The sequence below is a fragment of the Stegodyphus dumicola genome, chromosome 7, assembly GCF_044657685.1.
Source record: "Stegodyphus dumicola isolate Sdum_Otavi_A_Nest chromosome 7, ASM4465768v1".
Taxonomy (NCBI): Eukaryota; Metazoa; Arthropoda; class Arachnida; order Araneae; family Eresidae; genus Stegodyphus; species Stegodyphus dumicola.
In genome coordinates, this window is record NC_140774.1 from 116284079 (window position 1) to 116300784 (window position 16706).

The window sequence follows — 16706 nt, forward strand, 5'->3', positions numbered from 1 at the left end:
TCATGTACCTTTAATAACTAAACCTGCAGTACATAAGGATCTCACAATCAGCGAGAAAAGTCTAAAAACAAGTATTTCAGAATACGGAAGTATCACTGTTACAGTAGTTTCATTCAGATTCAAATAAAACTGTTGTACACTTTCGTATTTAATTATTACCACATTCGGTTTATTCTGGCAGTTTATTGCCTTATATATTCAGTTCTTTCACGGATATGATAAAAGTATATGGTGGCAACTATTACACGAAAGGCTTAGCTTTTAAACCGTTGAAGAAGACTAAGCAAATTTCATATCCTTAGTTATATCTCTCAAGTGATTCATTAAACTTGGCCTGATCTATTGACAGGTTTCAGTTTGGTTTGGGGACGCTTGCGTAAAGGCACAGGATGGTTGGAGCTCTTGCTTGAATTTGATCGCACATGCTGACTTGCTGAAGCGATGTCTTTGTTGCTATTTTTCCGCTGCCTCATTTGAAGATATTTATTTCTGAAAAGAAGTAAAGTAATAATAAGATGAATTGTTAGTTTGTACGCAGGGATAAGATACCAATATATTTTATCGTGATGAAATTCTGAAATAATTAATTACTGGATTAAAGAATATCCTTTCTCTATGTGAAGTATTTTCATTGGTGTGTTACAAAATACTTTCGTATTTAATTATAATATATAGCTAACCCTAAATTAGACGTGTCCTACCAGCTACCAACGGCCTCAAAAGCCCAATAATGCGACGTACGTCATAAAGGCAAGAGTAGAGTGCATAAGGCTTAGATTTCCAATATGAGAATTGGTTAGACGATTTTAAAAGCATATTGACTATTCGCTTTAATAACCATGAGTCTTTAAAGCCAAATGCAACTAACAAGAGATGTACGGAGAATAATAAAATTCGAATCTAAATTAAAATTTAGAACCTTACATTAAAAGCAACAATTTAACTCACTCTTGAATTCTTTCTGTGCATAGCGAAAAGTATGCAGCGTTTATTGACATATTATTAGAGGATTTTCAGCGAAGATTTTTAAATTTCGAATAGCACCAACTGCTGCCGGTATTTCTGTTACTTTATTCTCAGTTAATGTCCAACTTGCAAATTATTGAATTAAAATTGTAAGGTATTTTCTTTATCCTCAACACCTGCCTTCTTGGTATAATTGGAAGCACGACCACCTGGCAGTCGGAAATTTTGGAGTTCGAACCTCAGCGAGGGTTTCGTTCATTTTTGTTTCTTTCTCTGATAAATACCTAATGACTCTACAAAATAAAAAAAGAGAAATTTGTGTAATGGACCTTTTACAAGTTACACCTACTTCAGTAAGAATTTCATATTTCTCTGTAAACGTTTCCTATTCAAAAACGCCTCTCTTTGGAAAAGTGGGGGGCAGCATCTATATTTTTAGTACCTTTTTTCCATGCAAAGCATATGTAAAGTAACGAGAAATTCAACCACAGAATGCATAAATGTAAAGAGCTTTTTGAATTCCGTTTTGGTTCTTCAGATGACTGCTGACATTCACCATACAGCACTACAAATAGTTAGGAGGGTAATGGGGGAAGAGTCTTGTTAATAGTTGTTTAAGTCCAAGGATTAGATTAAGGAAATTCAAGTAGTAATTATGGACATCTTAATAAAAACGGAGGGGGGGAGTTTAAAAAGGAAGAAAAACTTTAAGGAGTAAAATCGGGAGGGGGGGAACAGAGATGCTTTTGCACTCCTTGCATTCTTAATCTGGTGCAAAAAATACAACCCAATCTTCAGAATGAAATGGGGGGCTGAGCGAGCAGGGATGTCAGAGGGATTTTACAGATTTGCAAGTGGAGGTATCGGCGGAAGTCAAAGGGAATCAAATCGTCAAAGGGAAGGGACATTTGGAGATGAAAGACATTTGGGGGAACCAACATACCTACACAATGAAGTTCTTTAAAAATATTTGTAAGCATATGAGCATATATCATTTTAATCTTAAAAATTTAATCATTTTAATCTTGAGCAGTATCATTTTAATCTTGAATATCTTGAATATATCATTTTAATCTTGAGCAGTATCATTTTAATCTTGAAAATTTAATCGGATTTTGTAAAATAAGTTACATATTGAGTTTTAGTTCAATAGCTAAATATTAAAATTCAGTTACACAGTATGTTAAATCTTCATCATGCATTTTCATTGTTTAAGCTATTTTTCAATATACTGATAACGACCTAAAACTAATATAAGAAATGGTTAAAGAAGAAAAGTAAGTAACGCTTGTTAGAAATAATTTAAAACAAGAAATATGGAATTTGATTCTACCACAGAGGACAAAACTAAACGCACACATTAGAACGCATAAATTTGTGCGTAGTATTTAATGTTATGAAAATAACTAAAGATTCCGTAAATTAAAAAAAAATGAATAAATTACGAATTAACGAAGTTACACAAATTAGTATTCAAATGTAAAATTATGGATGCCTTCCATTAAACCAGTATACATTTTAGAATTCAGTTTTATATATATAACAAAACACAAAGTAGTAATTTAATCTTATTACAAACATTGGCTCACAGATATAGTCGAAAACGGAAAGCAAAGGTAAAAGGCAATTCTTGTTAATAAGCTTCACTTTATTAAATAACTTACTTAATCATTCAGTCAAAGCATACTGGTATGACCCGCGTGAAGCGAGAGGGCGCTAAGAGCGTCATTGCGTGTGTTCAGATAGTTGGATGAAAGATGAGACGTAGTGATAATGTGAGATTTCTAAGTTTCTGATATTATTATATTTAATTAAATCAATTTATATTTTATTGATTGTTGATTTATTGAAATTTGATGTAATATTATGATTACTGAATCACCACATTATTGAAAGCTGAATAACCACTGAATCTCCAAACCACTGATGCGCATTTAGTGCATCGGCCGGGAATCGAACCCGGGGGTGCCCGCGTAGCAGACGAGCATTCTACCACCGAACAACCGATGCTGCTTCGGATTCTCTTTCTTTTCATTCCAGGTGGGAACTAGTTGAGACTCCAAGCGAAATTTTGGAACCGGTGGCATTCAGAGTATCTAAATCAACTCCAGAATCGCGCTAAATGGAGCATTTCGCAGCCGAACTTACAGATTTGTCACCTAGTACTACTAAAGGGCTCCAACTCCTATCCTCTGCACTGGCCGTTGGGTCGCATCCAACAAGTGTATTCTGGTGCTGATGGTCTGGTTAGAGTAGTTGAAGCTAAGACGTTTACAGGTGTTCTTCGGCGAGCCATCAACAAAGTTATTCCATTACCATCTGCAGATTGAATGATAAGAACTTGAAAAACTTTTATTTTATATATTTTACTAATTTACAAATTTAATATTTAATTTAGTGTAATTTTACTGACTTTAAATTTTAACTGAATATCTGAAAACTGAAATGTAAACTCCATGGGAGTTTAAGCGGGAAGAATGGTAAGACCCGCGTGACGCGAGAGGGCGCTAAGAGCACCATTGGGTGTGTTCAGATAGTTGGATGCAAGATGAGACGTAGTGAAAATGTGAGATTTCTAAGTTTGTGCTATTATTATATTTAATTAAAGCAATTTATATTTTATTGATTGCTGATTTATTGAAATTTGATGTAATATTACGATTGCTGAACCACCACACTATTGAAAGCTGGATAACCTCTGAAAGTTCAAACCACTGATGCACACATACTAATGGTTAATATATTACTTAAGATTTGTTGATATTTTAATAGTTTAATAAATACAATAGAAGAGCTAACCTGTCTATCCAAATTTCAGTACTGTTGTCAGAGCTATCATCCTTCTGATGATTGTTCTTTAAATTGGTACGATCTTTTCGCAACCTAGGTGCCTTTCGCCAATCTTTTGCATCGCATTGGTTTTCCAATTGCTTACATCTGAAACTGTAACTGTTGCTTCTTCTAAATGTTTGTTCTTTGTAAGCCATTTCTTCAGCATATAGTTCTTTGTACGATTTTGAACGCTTTTCTCTAGGTTTAATATATGGATAAAAAATGTTTACTTTTTCAATTTTATGTCTGGGTGAAGCATTAGAATACATTTTATTGCAAGGTTCGTCAAAACCGCGTTTCTGCTTACAAAGATCTGCCTGTTTGCTGGCGGGTACATTACTTTCATAGTCAGATTCTTGCAAATTTCTAGAGTTCTCTACCACTAACTTACAAATATCTTTTTTGGATACATCGAATGGAATTGGGGCCTTTAGAGTACTTTGCTTTTCTTTTATATTAAACCTTTTAGAGTTACTTTTCAAATGCTTTAATTTTATATCCCGAAAAGACTTTTTACCCTCAGAAATATCTTTAAACTGACTATTATCAGATCTGGTTGAATTTTGCGCTTTTTCAAGAGATTCCGCACTTGGTATATTTTTCTTACGAAGCTTCACTACAGTGCTTTTATTTATCCTTTCTGTTAAATTTTGTAGCGAACTTTTCCCAGGAAACGAGACAAAATTATGTAACGAATTACATTCCTCATTACTGGAAATGAACTGTTTTTCAGGTAGTTTAAGCAAATTTTGATACTTTTTACCACGGGTATGTTTTGTCCATTTCACTGGAAATATGAACTTATTTTGGTTCGTTGTTTTGTGTGCACCGTTGCTTTCAGCATGCCATGGGTATTTTTCATTATGTTGAACCTCATGTACGTCTATGAAGTATGTCTTGCGAATTGGACGATGATATTTTGGAAGAATTAATGTATCTCTCTCAGCATCCACTATAGGCATAAACACTTCAATTTCGGTAATTTGTTTCTTTGGAATTTCTCTCGTAGTTCTGCGTGATTCGTGGTTGACACGAGTTTGTGTGTTTTGAGATTTGGTTATTCCATCTTTTCTAGATATTCTTTGTGGGGATTTAGATGCAGGTCTTGTGTGAGTGGAAAATTTCCATGAGGGTCTTGGATATATATCTTTGTTTTTATTAGCGTTTCCAATGCAGAACTTTTTCTTTTGGCTTGACTCATTAAGAGGAGAAACAATGGCACTTACATTCTTTGCAGAAATTTTTAATTCATAGTTTCCTTTATCTAAAATTGCTTTTAAAATTTTGCCTTTTTCTTCTGATATTTCGTTTTGTTTTCTATTAATGTTTCCGGAACGACTCTGTACCCTTTTTTCTGTTAAAAAAAAAGAGACAGCCTTAAACATTAGCAAGTCTTGCATAATTGCTATAAAAATTAAATATATACTAGAGAGCTAAATATCTGCAATGTTATTGGTCATCACAGAATAATTATGGTGTATGTACTTGTATAACACACCAGAAATGCTGTTGCACTTGATATCGATTACCATATGCTTTTAGACACCTTAGAAATTAATTAATACTTTGCGCACAGAAAAGAGAAATATAATTCAGCCATAATTGCTTGCCCTTTGCTGTCGTTGCTTGACTGGAATCTGCGACTTTGAGATTTGAAAAAAGAAAAAAAAAATGATTTGGAAAAATAGATATTGGATAGTGAATACACAGAAAGATATGGGCTGGAACACCAGAATCTCACAAATGGTTGCACAGGTAAAGTTCTACCACATTGACTCTACAGCTACTCGCTACCTTTGATAGAGAGCACGTCGGGGAACGGATATAAGGGCATTTCATATATTTTTCCCTAGCAAGAAGCCTTTTTCGAGTAGCCAGTATTTTAAATGTTGTCCATGTTGCACAGACACTATGCACTATACAATTAAACACATCCTCGCCTTCAAGGGTATAATAATAAATGGGTTGGCCGCCAGAATTTCACTACTGGTCATATACGAATGACCTAATAGTTCAGTCAACAGTGACCTAATAGTCCTGCCGCCCTAATAGCTCAGTTCCGCCCCAATTTTGAGGACGAATATCCGGAGCGTGGTACGAGAGACTTCCCCCCCCTTTTTTCTTACCATCAGCCTCTCGAGAGGACTTTTGGCTTGCGGTATATTTTGAGTGCCCCTTATCGCACAGACATCATACGCTTACAAACATCCATGCCCTCTTTGGAATTCCAGCTGAGTCCATCGATAAGGTAGTCAGCGCCATTAACCAGTGTACCGGATGGGCATCCCTTGGCTTCCCAGACAGGTCAAACAACAAGTAAGTAGAAAGTCAGATAAAGTCCAAAACAAATTTATGGTTGTAACGAAAACGTTTCGCCAAAAAAGTTCTTAATAAAGTTAGGAAACATAAAAGCAGTATCTTTAGTGCGGGTAGTAACCACCACCAAAATCTATGATTTTCTGCCAACGTTTTGGTAGTTTAATCAAAGCCTTCGGCCCAGAAACTTCGTGGCTGTAAGTCCAAAATGTGAGATCAACCTCATTTTGGACGTCCTGTGCAGAATGGAAGATAGTACCAGCAAGATGTAGCAGCAAGTGTGAAAAAGGTAGGGATCGGAAGGAGCGATGTCAGGGCTATATGATGGGTGTGGCAAAAGATCCCATTCAAGTTCGTACAGAATCCATCTTGTGAATGCAGACACATGTGGTCTTGCATTGTCTTGATGGAACATAACCTTTTTGAGCTGTAAATCAGTTCGACGTTATTCCTAGATAGCAGCGTCAACACGGAATAGCATCTCGCTGTACACCTTACTTTTTAGAGTTTTATCTTTTCCCAGATATTCTTTGCGGTTAATACCATGGCAATCCTACCAGATAAAATGCATGATCTTTTTGTTAGTTAAACAGCGCTTTGGAACGCTGCCGACGAGCTCACCGAGCGCAGACCAGCACCCAGAATTTCCGGTTAACATACGCTGATACGTTTAACTATTCAGCAGCTGCCTGCTCGGGAACCATTCCCTGCACATTCCTTGAACAGCTGCTCCACTTCCGACCATCGTGTTGTAGATGAAATGCGTATCAACAAGCTCCGCTTCGTGTAGCAATACATACCATCCGAAATCCACACGAGGAATGATGGCTTACGCTAGGGAACTGCTTTCAGCTATCAACCTCAACAACGTTAACATCCAACATTTCTTGCACACCACACTCCATTACAAAAACTGCTTCTTTTTTACCTCCCTTAACATTTCCGCCAAATACTTTATAATTACTATTTATTCAGAGTTTCAAATTCTAGAGCAATTTCAGTTCAACAAGTTTATACAACAATTAAAAAAGCATATTTTAAAACATTTTGCGTTGCTCACTAATGAATATAACCGTTCATTCACCTACGTATATTTCAGAATTTTTTAGCCTATTGTACTTAAATGAGAAAATCAACAATTACTTTTATTTTGTAGGGTTTATATTTATTTTAACTAACATTTATTTTAAGCTATCTTTTCTGTCAAGCCTTTACTTTCCCCTAGAATTGCCAGTGCTACAGTATATAAATTGTAGCAGAGCGCGCAGTATATTCAAATTTAGCAGAAGTAAGTTGAGTTTAAATAGAAGGAAAATGAGTTTGTAGGTGTGCTTCCTGAATCGCGAACGTGAAGGTTGCTAGGTAGAAATTTAAGAACCGCGCGTTCCGGCCTGTGTGCCTATCTCGGCAGTTTATGCTGAATCTTTCAACTGCTTAATTAGTAAGCTCACTGAAGCTCAGCGGTATTGTAGAACGCGGTTAGGTTAGTTTAAGATCTCAGAGCCTCGTGAATAGTGATCTCGTTATTTATTCATCTAGTCATTATTTTTCAGTTTTACATTCTGTTTCAGTTAAACCGCCAGGTCGGCGTAGTTTGTGAGCTTCAAGTGGACGCAGCTGTTATTTTAAAAGTTGAATAAAAAGGGCTTTAAACCCTTCTTACGTGTCTGTGTAAATTCAAACTTCGTAGCAGTCACTACCACAATTGCTGACAAGTTGGGGCCACTACAATTTAATTGGAATGCAGTTTAATATTTTAAAACTTAAATCAATATGCTTCATCTGTTAAAATACTTTCCCAGCTTATATTTGTTAAATTCTTTCTGAAACTATGAATTCTTTTGCTGTATGGCTTTATGTGTATAGTATTTTCAACTTACATGGATTTAATTTTTTAATTCCTTTCAAATCGTATCATTTTAATTTGATGAAGATGAAAAGAATTTAGTTGCTTCTTTTCTTCTACTAAAATTATTGCTAATATAAATGGTGAAATTCTAAGGGTATTTAATGTTCGACGTTCAAGTAAATGATGATTAATTAGGTTTCTGCTAACCCATCAGATTTTCTAAATGATGAATAAACTATCTTGACTAAACTTAGATAAGTGAGAAAATAGGCTAATATTTCTGATATAAAATAACTTTTCATAAGGTATATAAAGAGGTTCAAAATGATATTACAAATTTAATTAAGTTAATAACAGAAGACCTATTAAAATAATTAGATTGCACATACGGTATTTGAAGCTGCAGTGTCTACGTTATATTGCCTATTTATTGTATTCTATTGTATGTTACTATATTCTTTTGCATATATAATCTTAGTACCATTTAGTGTAAGCACGTAACCGTAATAGTTGCCTGCTGACAGATGAATAATGGAAATACAAAAACACATACGCAGTGCCTTTTGATCGCATACTCAGAACGTTTGCCTCCGTAACAACCGCTCTCCCACTCCATAATGGGGCATGTGGGGCAAAACCGACTAACCTATGGTAAATAGACGGTGCTTCCGTCGCATCAACAGTCCATTCAGTCCACAGTCTATGTTAAGTAAGTCTGAGCGCATGCAGATATTTTGCTTTTTTTAGTTCTGTCTCAGCCTCCCAGTAGGCTGGGACAGAACTCGAAGTCGTGCTAAATAAGTCAGTGAGCGCGTGTTTCCTTTCAAACAACGTAAGAAAACTGAGAATGTGTTGCAGAATGGAAAGACAACAAAGAACAGAATTTGATACTGTGCCACAGTCACATCTAAAACCCTTATCACATATGATATTTGTTTCCGGAACAAAACGTTTGGTGGAACAGTTCTGAGAAACGCTCTTTTGCGAAATAGGGTTACCATCTTCACTTGGTAAACAGGCTGAAAAGCCAAACAAGAATCAGTAATCGCTCAGATTAGCGAAAGTGACATTTCCTTTCGAGTGACGTTTGCTTCGTGTTGTTTTGTATCGCTCACACTCTTTTCGTTTTAAACTTTATTGTTAATAATGGAAGATAATAGAAAGGTGAATGCTATCACGTTAATCACTTTGATCTCCACTCTGGCACTTCAAGTAACAGATAAACACACTTCTTGTTATAGCGATCAATTACATCAGTAATAGCCAAATTCTGTATACACTAAGAATAGTTTAAAACGTGTGCTGAATAAGTCTATTTATCAGACATTACTTATGTGTATTTTCTGATGTCTGCATTCCAATGAAAATTTGATGGCTCACTGGAAAATTTGTGACCTGGTGAAAGCATTTTCTTGACTAACTTTATGGCTCATAATTACTGTTCTGTCCATTCAAACAAACAAACAGAAAAAAAAGACCTTCTGTGACAAAAATCTATATGGCTGATATTTACATCCTCACAGCCAGGAGATACTATTCAGTAAAATGAAGATCAAATAAAGCATATGAATATATGAGCAATCAAACATGTGCGAGTTGTTTACTGTCCCATAGAACACTCGGTAATATACCTAAAACACATTAATTATAACAATTCTAGAAATTAAGTGGTGCATATCATGAGTTTGTTTTATGTGATTACGTCAAAGCCTCGAGGGATATCTGCCTAACAAGAGGGATCGCTTTGTAGAAGATTTTTTAAAACTGGCTCGTATACCAGTTACAAATGAGGAAAACCAAGGAAACGTCTTGTAGCCAGCCCGTTCGCGGCATTCTAACCTGAGACAGAACTACCAGTGTTCAACGACGCTTCGGCCAACAGTAGGCCCGTGCACTTAATTGGAAAGTACAATCCATTATGCAAACAGGCATGAAGGTGATAATCAGTTGTGCCCTGTTTTAAGTAATCAAATGTTATAAATGCACAGCTGTTACATTTCTTATTATTTATTAGTCATGTTTATATTACGTAGATCATACATATGATATAATTATGAATTAACCCAATAACAAAATGTGTACACTCTTTAGTACTCAAATACTCATCAATTATTTTTCAACTGATTATTACATACCCATAATAATTTGCAAAGAACTGATGACTATAGTTGCTGACAATTACATGATCGTTATCTGAATTAAAAGCAACTTCAAATAAACTTCTTGGCAATGTTCATTTTTGTATTCATACATACATATAAGTCATATATTTACATCATCTAATAAGTCATATATTTACATACAGATAGAGAGATGCGATGGTTTAGAAGTTGTTAATATATATTTATTAGTATTTATGTACTGAATAAGATTTATATTAATGAATGTATATACAAATGTTTTTCATCATGCATAATAATAAATCCATAAATTTCCAATGTTTCAATATATAGCATTTACGATAAAAGTACAGTTTCTAATGTATTTATAATCCAAAAAGTATTTCATTAATAACATGCAAATAATAGACAAATTTAATCATTCGCATTATTACATAAGCTATGCTTTTCTTTTTTTATGCATCTTTTATGCTGTTTAAAATGTGTCACTGATTATGCAATTAACAATTTAAAAGATAAGTAATTAGTAGAAAAGCCGCGCATATGCAAACGGATTTTAAAAAATATTCAAATTTAAGAAATAAAATTCTATTATCTAACAGTGATTATTATCACTGTTATATAATAGAATTTTATTTAAAGCAGCACGAAGTACGACAAATTTGGCGAACATTTGTCGACGAACAATTTGTAAACAAATCCGAACTGCAAGAACGTCGTAAAATACTGTCAACTCTGAAAGTTCCACGATTATATATTTAATGAATATATAAACATTTTAAAACGACACAGGCAGTTAGTTATATTACAACAAAACAGCAATAATTAAATCGGCCTCTATTTCCACCGTCCATGACTTCACAATGAGAGGCCATCGCCATATTGAAAGTTACCCGTTATCCTTCAGAAGCAGAACTTTCGTCTGATTGGTTGAACGTTCGAAGAACACATCTCCAGCCGGAACATTTTCGGACAAGTTTTAAAATGTTGCTTGTAGCCGGAACATGTTCATCCTAGCTAGACGAAACATTTCTCGGAAGCCTCCTGCTTAAAGCAGTGCTACTAGAATCTCGTTTCTCTAAATTGTCCCGCGTAGCCGCGCGCGTCCCTAGCAGTGATAGCCTCTTTATAGTTATGAGACTACGTCTCATGCTCAAGGAAGAAATAACTTTGGTTGATTTGAAGAAAGGATGATTCAGCAAAGACAGAACAACATTGCATGAAATGTGTGAATGGTGTTACAGACTTCCAGTGCGTGCGCCACTGGAAGTCTGTAACACGATTTACAAGACGTGCAGCCACGGACACGATTTACAGGTAACAGGTTACGGAAAGCGGAGATTACTGGCAGCTACCAACAGAGGTTAGCAAGAACTCTCGCCGGGCCCTAGCTAAGCGCAACACCTCCATGAGGCGACGAGAACATCCAATCAAGGATATATTGCAATAAAATTGACAGAGACAGAAAATGGCTGAAAATACGTAACTGATACATTACAGATAATGTTTTTCACTATATAATGAAATGTCTTGTCTTACAGAAGTTCAGGATACGGGATGACAGGTGACAGTTGACACAGGACTGGGAGCACCTAGCGTCTACCAGAGGTAAGCAGATGTATGCCCCTTGTTCTGTGTTATCCAGCGTTTGTTGCAAAATTTAAGAATTAAGGTAAGACACATGGCCATACAAGGTCTAAGTGGTGGTACAATGGCTACAGTTTTGGAGACAGAGGATGCAAGAAACATATTGCAAATACCAGAATATAAAACATAGAACATAATATAACATATAAAAGTTGTACAATACAGAAGTATATATATATAGTAAATATGTAATAAAATAAATAATAAATATAAGTAAAAGTTATGCAGTATAAAAGTGCATTTAGTAAACAGGTGACTGACGGGAGTACACCTGGCTTTGCCTCCGGTGGAACGGTGTTTTCAACACCAGACTGTCTGAACACAAGGCTCTACCCATAGTAAAACAATTAGAGATTATGTAAAGTAGTATAAAGATAACCTTCAGTGGAAATTCTAACTTTTTTATAAGTTTTGAGTGTTTAAAATTAATGTATAGAAGAATTGTATGAAATGATCTTAAGTGGGCTGGTGAAAGCTGAGCTAAACTATGAAAGCCAGGAGCCGTCGAAGACGTTAAATTTGTTGCCATTAGTATCCTTCGTCAACGTTAAAAGAATATAAACATTATTTCGGGGCACTCTGCAGTTGATTGAACATCTGGATGAAAGTTTCCTCATACTGCCCTTTTATTCCACCTTAGAATGCTTAACTGTCGCACAGCAATAAAATCAAAAATTTTGATTACTTCTAAGCGTGGTTTTTTTTAGATATAAAAGGGTTATTCTATTTTGATTTCCTGGTTAATATTTCAGAAATGGGAAAATTTCAGAAATTGTATATCAGGTTATATAGGAATTTGTAACAGACTTAGCTCACAAAACTTAAAATGAAAAGAAAATGTTTCATGCATTATTTGCCTTAACTGAGTATGGAATTCGAAATGCATAGTATAAACTCCTTGCTAGAAACAGTAACGCCTGAGATACAGTTTTTCAACGCATCCATTTGTGCACTCAAACCGAGCAAATCGAGTAGATTTGAGAATGAAATGAGTAGACTGAGTAGATTTGTAATTATTCAAAAAATCTCGAAACAAGAATAATACATTTTCAGTTTTACCGAAATAAATCTGCTCAAAATTCTTTCATTCATCTGAGGGTAAATTAAAAAAAGACATATTTTTCAACTTATATTTTAGATTTCTGGTCTACAATTACTGAAAAACAAAGCGTTTCAGATAGATCTTCTGTTTTATTAAAATAATTACTTTTAACTTTGTTAGTTCTATGATATGTAAACCCAGAGTGAACTTTAATAGTCGGCAAAGTCTAGGATTTTCTGAAGGTAGCATACAGATGGTCTCTGCTGTTCTTACGTTAGCTCTTGAGCATCGCATTCGTGGTGGACTCAAATAGTTGTTCTCGTTTTATCTCGTTCGTGTCACATTAGGTCGACAGTTTCGTATATACTGAGTAAGTTTGCTTTGAAGCTATGAAAAAGTAAGTTTTATCATGAAGAATTACTGCCTTATACAATTATATAACTATCATTTAAAGGGAACATAAATGCTACGAAATTAATCCAAGTATTTATAATTTTCAAACACATATGATGGCTGAAATCAACAATATATATTAAAACATGCTGAAATGTTTATCATAAAACATGGTCATACATATCAACATGCCTCTAACAAAAGTATAGACAGTTTTCAGCATTTGAGGTGATGGCAAATCATTCTTCCATTATCTAATCTCACTTTTGTTACATTTTAGTTAATACGTCTGGAAAAAGTGTAACACCTGACGTGGGTTCCAACTAACTAAGCGATGCCAGTTACCATATAAGAGTAAGGGTGTTACGTTCTTTCTGTGAAGGGAATTATCCCCATCATATAGCTATCCATCAACCAAAGAGAAACAAAATTAAAATGCTGCAAGTTTATTCTAACTCTCAATCGTGAGATTTTAAAATACACAAACATCAAAATTACTAACTTCAGCTTATGGTATCAAAATTACTAACTTCAGCCAATGGTATTCCCAATAAGAACAGTCTTTCCGTCGTTGATCAGGGCAGCCTAAATTCTCACGCTTTTATTCGTAATATTCTACACTCAAAATCTACATAAATTCTGGAGCGAGTGAACCTCATGGCGGAAAGAGGCAAAATTAAATTAAATAATATTTCGTTAGTAAAACTTGAATATCAATGACACAAATGGAGCTTTGAAACAGTGAGGCATTCTTTTGAAATACACTATAGAAGAATTCAAAATAGGTTCCTGGGATTACAAGGGGCTATGGATAGGCACTTACTGTTGAATATATGTTGGAAACCCCAAAGCTTTTGAATGCTTGATAAGTACCAAAATTCGTTAAACGAATGTTCAGTATCTCTTCCCGAAAGATTAGGTGGAATATTCATTCAAGGTATGGAAAACAATTGCCAAGACACGTTGAACATTAATATGAGGCACGATAATTGTTAAATACTACTTTATTCCGGAGACATTACAAAAGGAAAAGAAATAAATTGAAACTTCACTGGCAAAAGAATAGTTTACAGTAAAGGCCTTTCGCTTAAAATGCAGAAAACTAAATATACCCCAACTAGAGACAACATGAATTTTCTTACCATGATATTTAACTGTTCATTTCATTCGGTCACATAAAAAGAATCAATGTTGTAGTAACTAAAGTTAGTTTCACACTTAAACCAAGAATCAATATACATTTTTGAAGGGATTTTAGTCTTTCAGCTTATAAATGCTGTTATTTAATTTTCCTCATTTTCCTATTTCCACAAATGTATTGTTTTATTTAACTGTCGTTACAGTTTTAGACCCATTTGATTTCAACCACCTTCCATAAATTAAAAAAATTGCATTATTTTTATAGTCAATAGTTTTTAAACTCTAAATATGCTGTAAGGGGCTTCGAAATGCACTACAAATGCAGCTGTAAAATGAGTAATCAAATAATTTCATGAGGGGAATGAAATGCTTTGTTTAAATGATTATCTTATAACAGTACATATTATAATGATTCTTACCTTTTGGTACAAATTTTTTGGAGACTTGTAAAGAAGGAAGGTCGCACAAAGAATCAGGAGAAAATGAATCACAGGATGAGTTTGCAGGCAATATACTTATTATTTCAGTGTTCATAATACACAGAATGCGATGCAGGTATTACTGAGTAGAAAACTATTGTAGGATAAATGTTTATATCCTAGAGAGAAAGAAAAAGAGATGTACATTTTAAAATTTTGTTTGTACATATACATATCATATACATCCACACAACATATATATATTTCCCAGTCTTTTGTATGGATTTTCCCTCAATTTAGAAACTTTCTTTGTGCATAAATTATCTTTAAAGCTTCCTATTTTACCTTCAAATAAATTTCCTTCAAAAAATAAATTAATTTTGCTTCCTCAAATTTTGACTTTAAAATATATTAACTTTTGATCTAGAACAGTTACGTTTGGTTTACAACGTGTTTTAAGCAATTTTGCACTCTCTTTGGCTGAAAATTTACTTTAAATATTTATTTATCCCATTGTTTTAATTTACGTAATGGCTTTTGTACTTCTCAATGTCGAGAATTCTTATTTCACACTGTTTTCTTTTATAGAGTTTTTTGTTTAAGGGTGCCATCGAAGCAGATTGTATCTTGATAACTGATTAATTTTTTTAAATTTTTATTTACTTTTCTGTAAACATTTTATTGGCCTTAAATTATTTCTTTAACTTTATTAAATTGTTTAATTTTTATTTGGCACTTTCTTTTGAATTATTTCAAGAATTTATAATCATCCAAAGAGACACTTTCTTGAAATTTAGAAGTAACGATCTGTTGACAATTCTTTGGATGGTGCTAAAAAAAGACCAAAAATATACTTATTAGTCTATTTTACTGAATTGTTTGGTTTTTGTTTCAGTTTTAATGTATGTACTTCCTTTTAGAGTATTAACTCCCTATTTTGATTTAATTATTATTTCTTGATTATTAAATTACTTTCGCAGCACACTGCGCGACTTTAGTAATTTGTAATCATTAATTTGAAATTTCTAAGCTATTGCTTATATCAGTTGATAAATGCAGTCTGAACAAGAATACCGATACAAAATAAGACACATATGTATTAGCTCATCAAAATCAAAATACTTTTCGTAATACAATGATTTTAAATAAAAGCAGATTGACAGAATTAAGAACATTCGGAGCAATCAAAAAATATTCATAAATTTGTTTAATTCCTGTTATCATGCTATCTAACGAAAATTAGTTTCTTCACAAGTAATCCTGAATTGCATATAATATCCGTCTAATTTCCATGTTATGCGTATTTTTATGAGATGTATATGAAGGTATACATTCTGTCAAAAAATTTCGCACACCCAAAAGACAATTTGATCATGGTTCAAAAAGAAGGTAAGAAAGTGATTAAAACTAGTTAATAATTAATCTATTTACTGAACTAAAATCGGACTAAGTCATTTGTATATTAATGCGATGAATGTCCATCTTTAACGGCAAGATGTGAGGATATTTGATATATCATGGACTCACAAAAACGTGAAATGCTGCCGTCTAGAGCTTGCTACTAGTTAATCTTCAATATTCTATAACAGTTGTTATACATTTCGTAAGTAATAATGCATAGTATTTGATGGTTGTAACCGACTGATTGACTTGGTATGCTCTGAGACATGATTACAGCACTATCGTAGACGATTGATGGACATGTTCGCCCCGTACAGACAGGCACTATTTGGCAGAAAGATGGCCTTCACCAAACTCGACATTATTTTCAATGTAACATATTCCAGCATGTCTTTGACATATTGACAGGCCATTTAAGTTCTATAAAGAATTCTTAAAAATAACCTATATCAAAAACATAATGTCAGATAATAATGATGTACGACACTCCTCAATGATGTGAAATAAGCAGTGGAGACCAGGTCTAGACCAGGTCACTCCACTTTCTCAACACACTGGCATCAGTCCAGTAATGCCTTCAG

At 34.1% G+C, this 16706-nt stretch overlaps 1 protein-coding gene across 1 annotated transcript; it reads right to left on the bottom strand.

Annotated features, from left to right (window-relative positions):
- Positions 1-14839, bottom strand: LOC118190180 (uncharacterized). The gene is made up of 3 exons (XM_035360858.2): positions 14725-14839; positions 3766-5152; positions 1-489 (listed from the first exon to the last, which is right to left on the bottom strand). Exons 1-3 carry the CDS (start codon positions 14837-14839, stop codon positions 324-326), a joined length of 1668 nt encoding a protein of 555 aa, XP_035216749.1. The 3' UTR covers positions 1-323.
- Positions 14840-16706: the final 1867 nt, after the last annotated feature.

Bases quoted from the DNA above. Each gene is read 5' to 3' on its own strand.
- LOC118190180 (XM_035360858.2), bottom strand. From the start codon at position 14,839: ATGAACACTGAAATAATAAGTATATTGCCTGCAAACTCATCCTGTGAT. The intron at 5,153-14,724 runs GTAAGAATCATT...TTTTTTTAACAG, and splicing joins CAAAAAATTTGTACCAAAAG to AAAAAAGGGTACAGAGTCGT. The intron at 490-3,765 runs GTTAGCTCTTCT...ACTTCTTTTCAG, and splicing joins ACTGAAATTTGGATAGACAG to AAATAAATATCTTCAAATGA.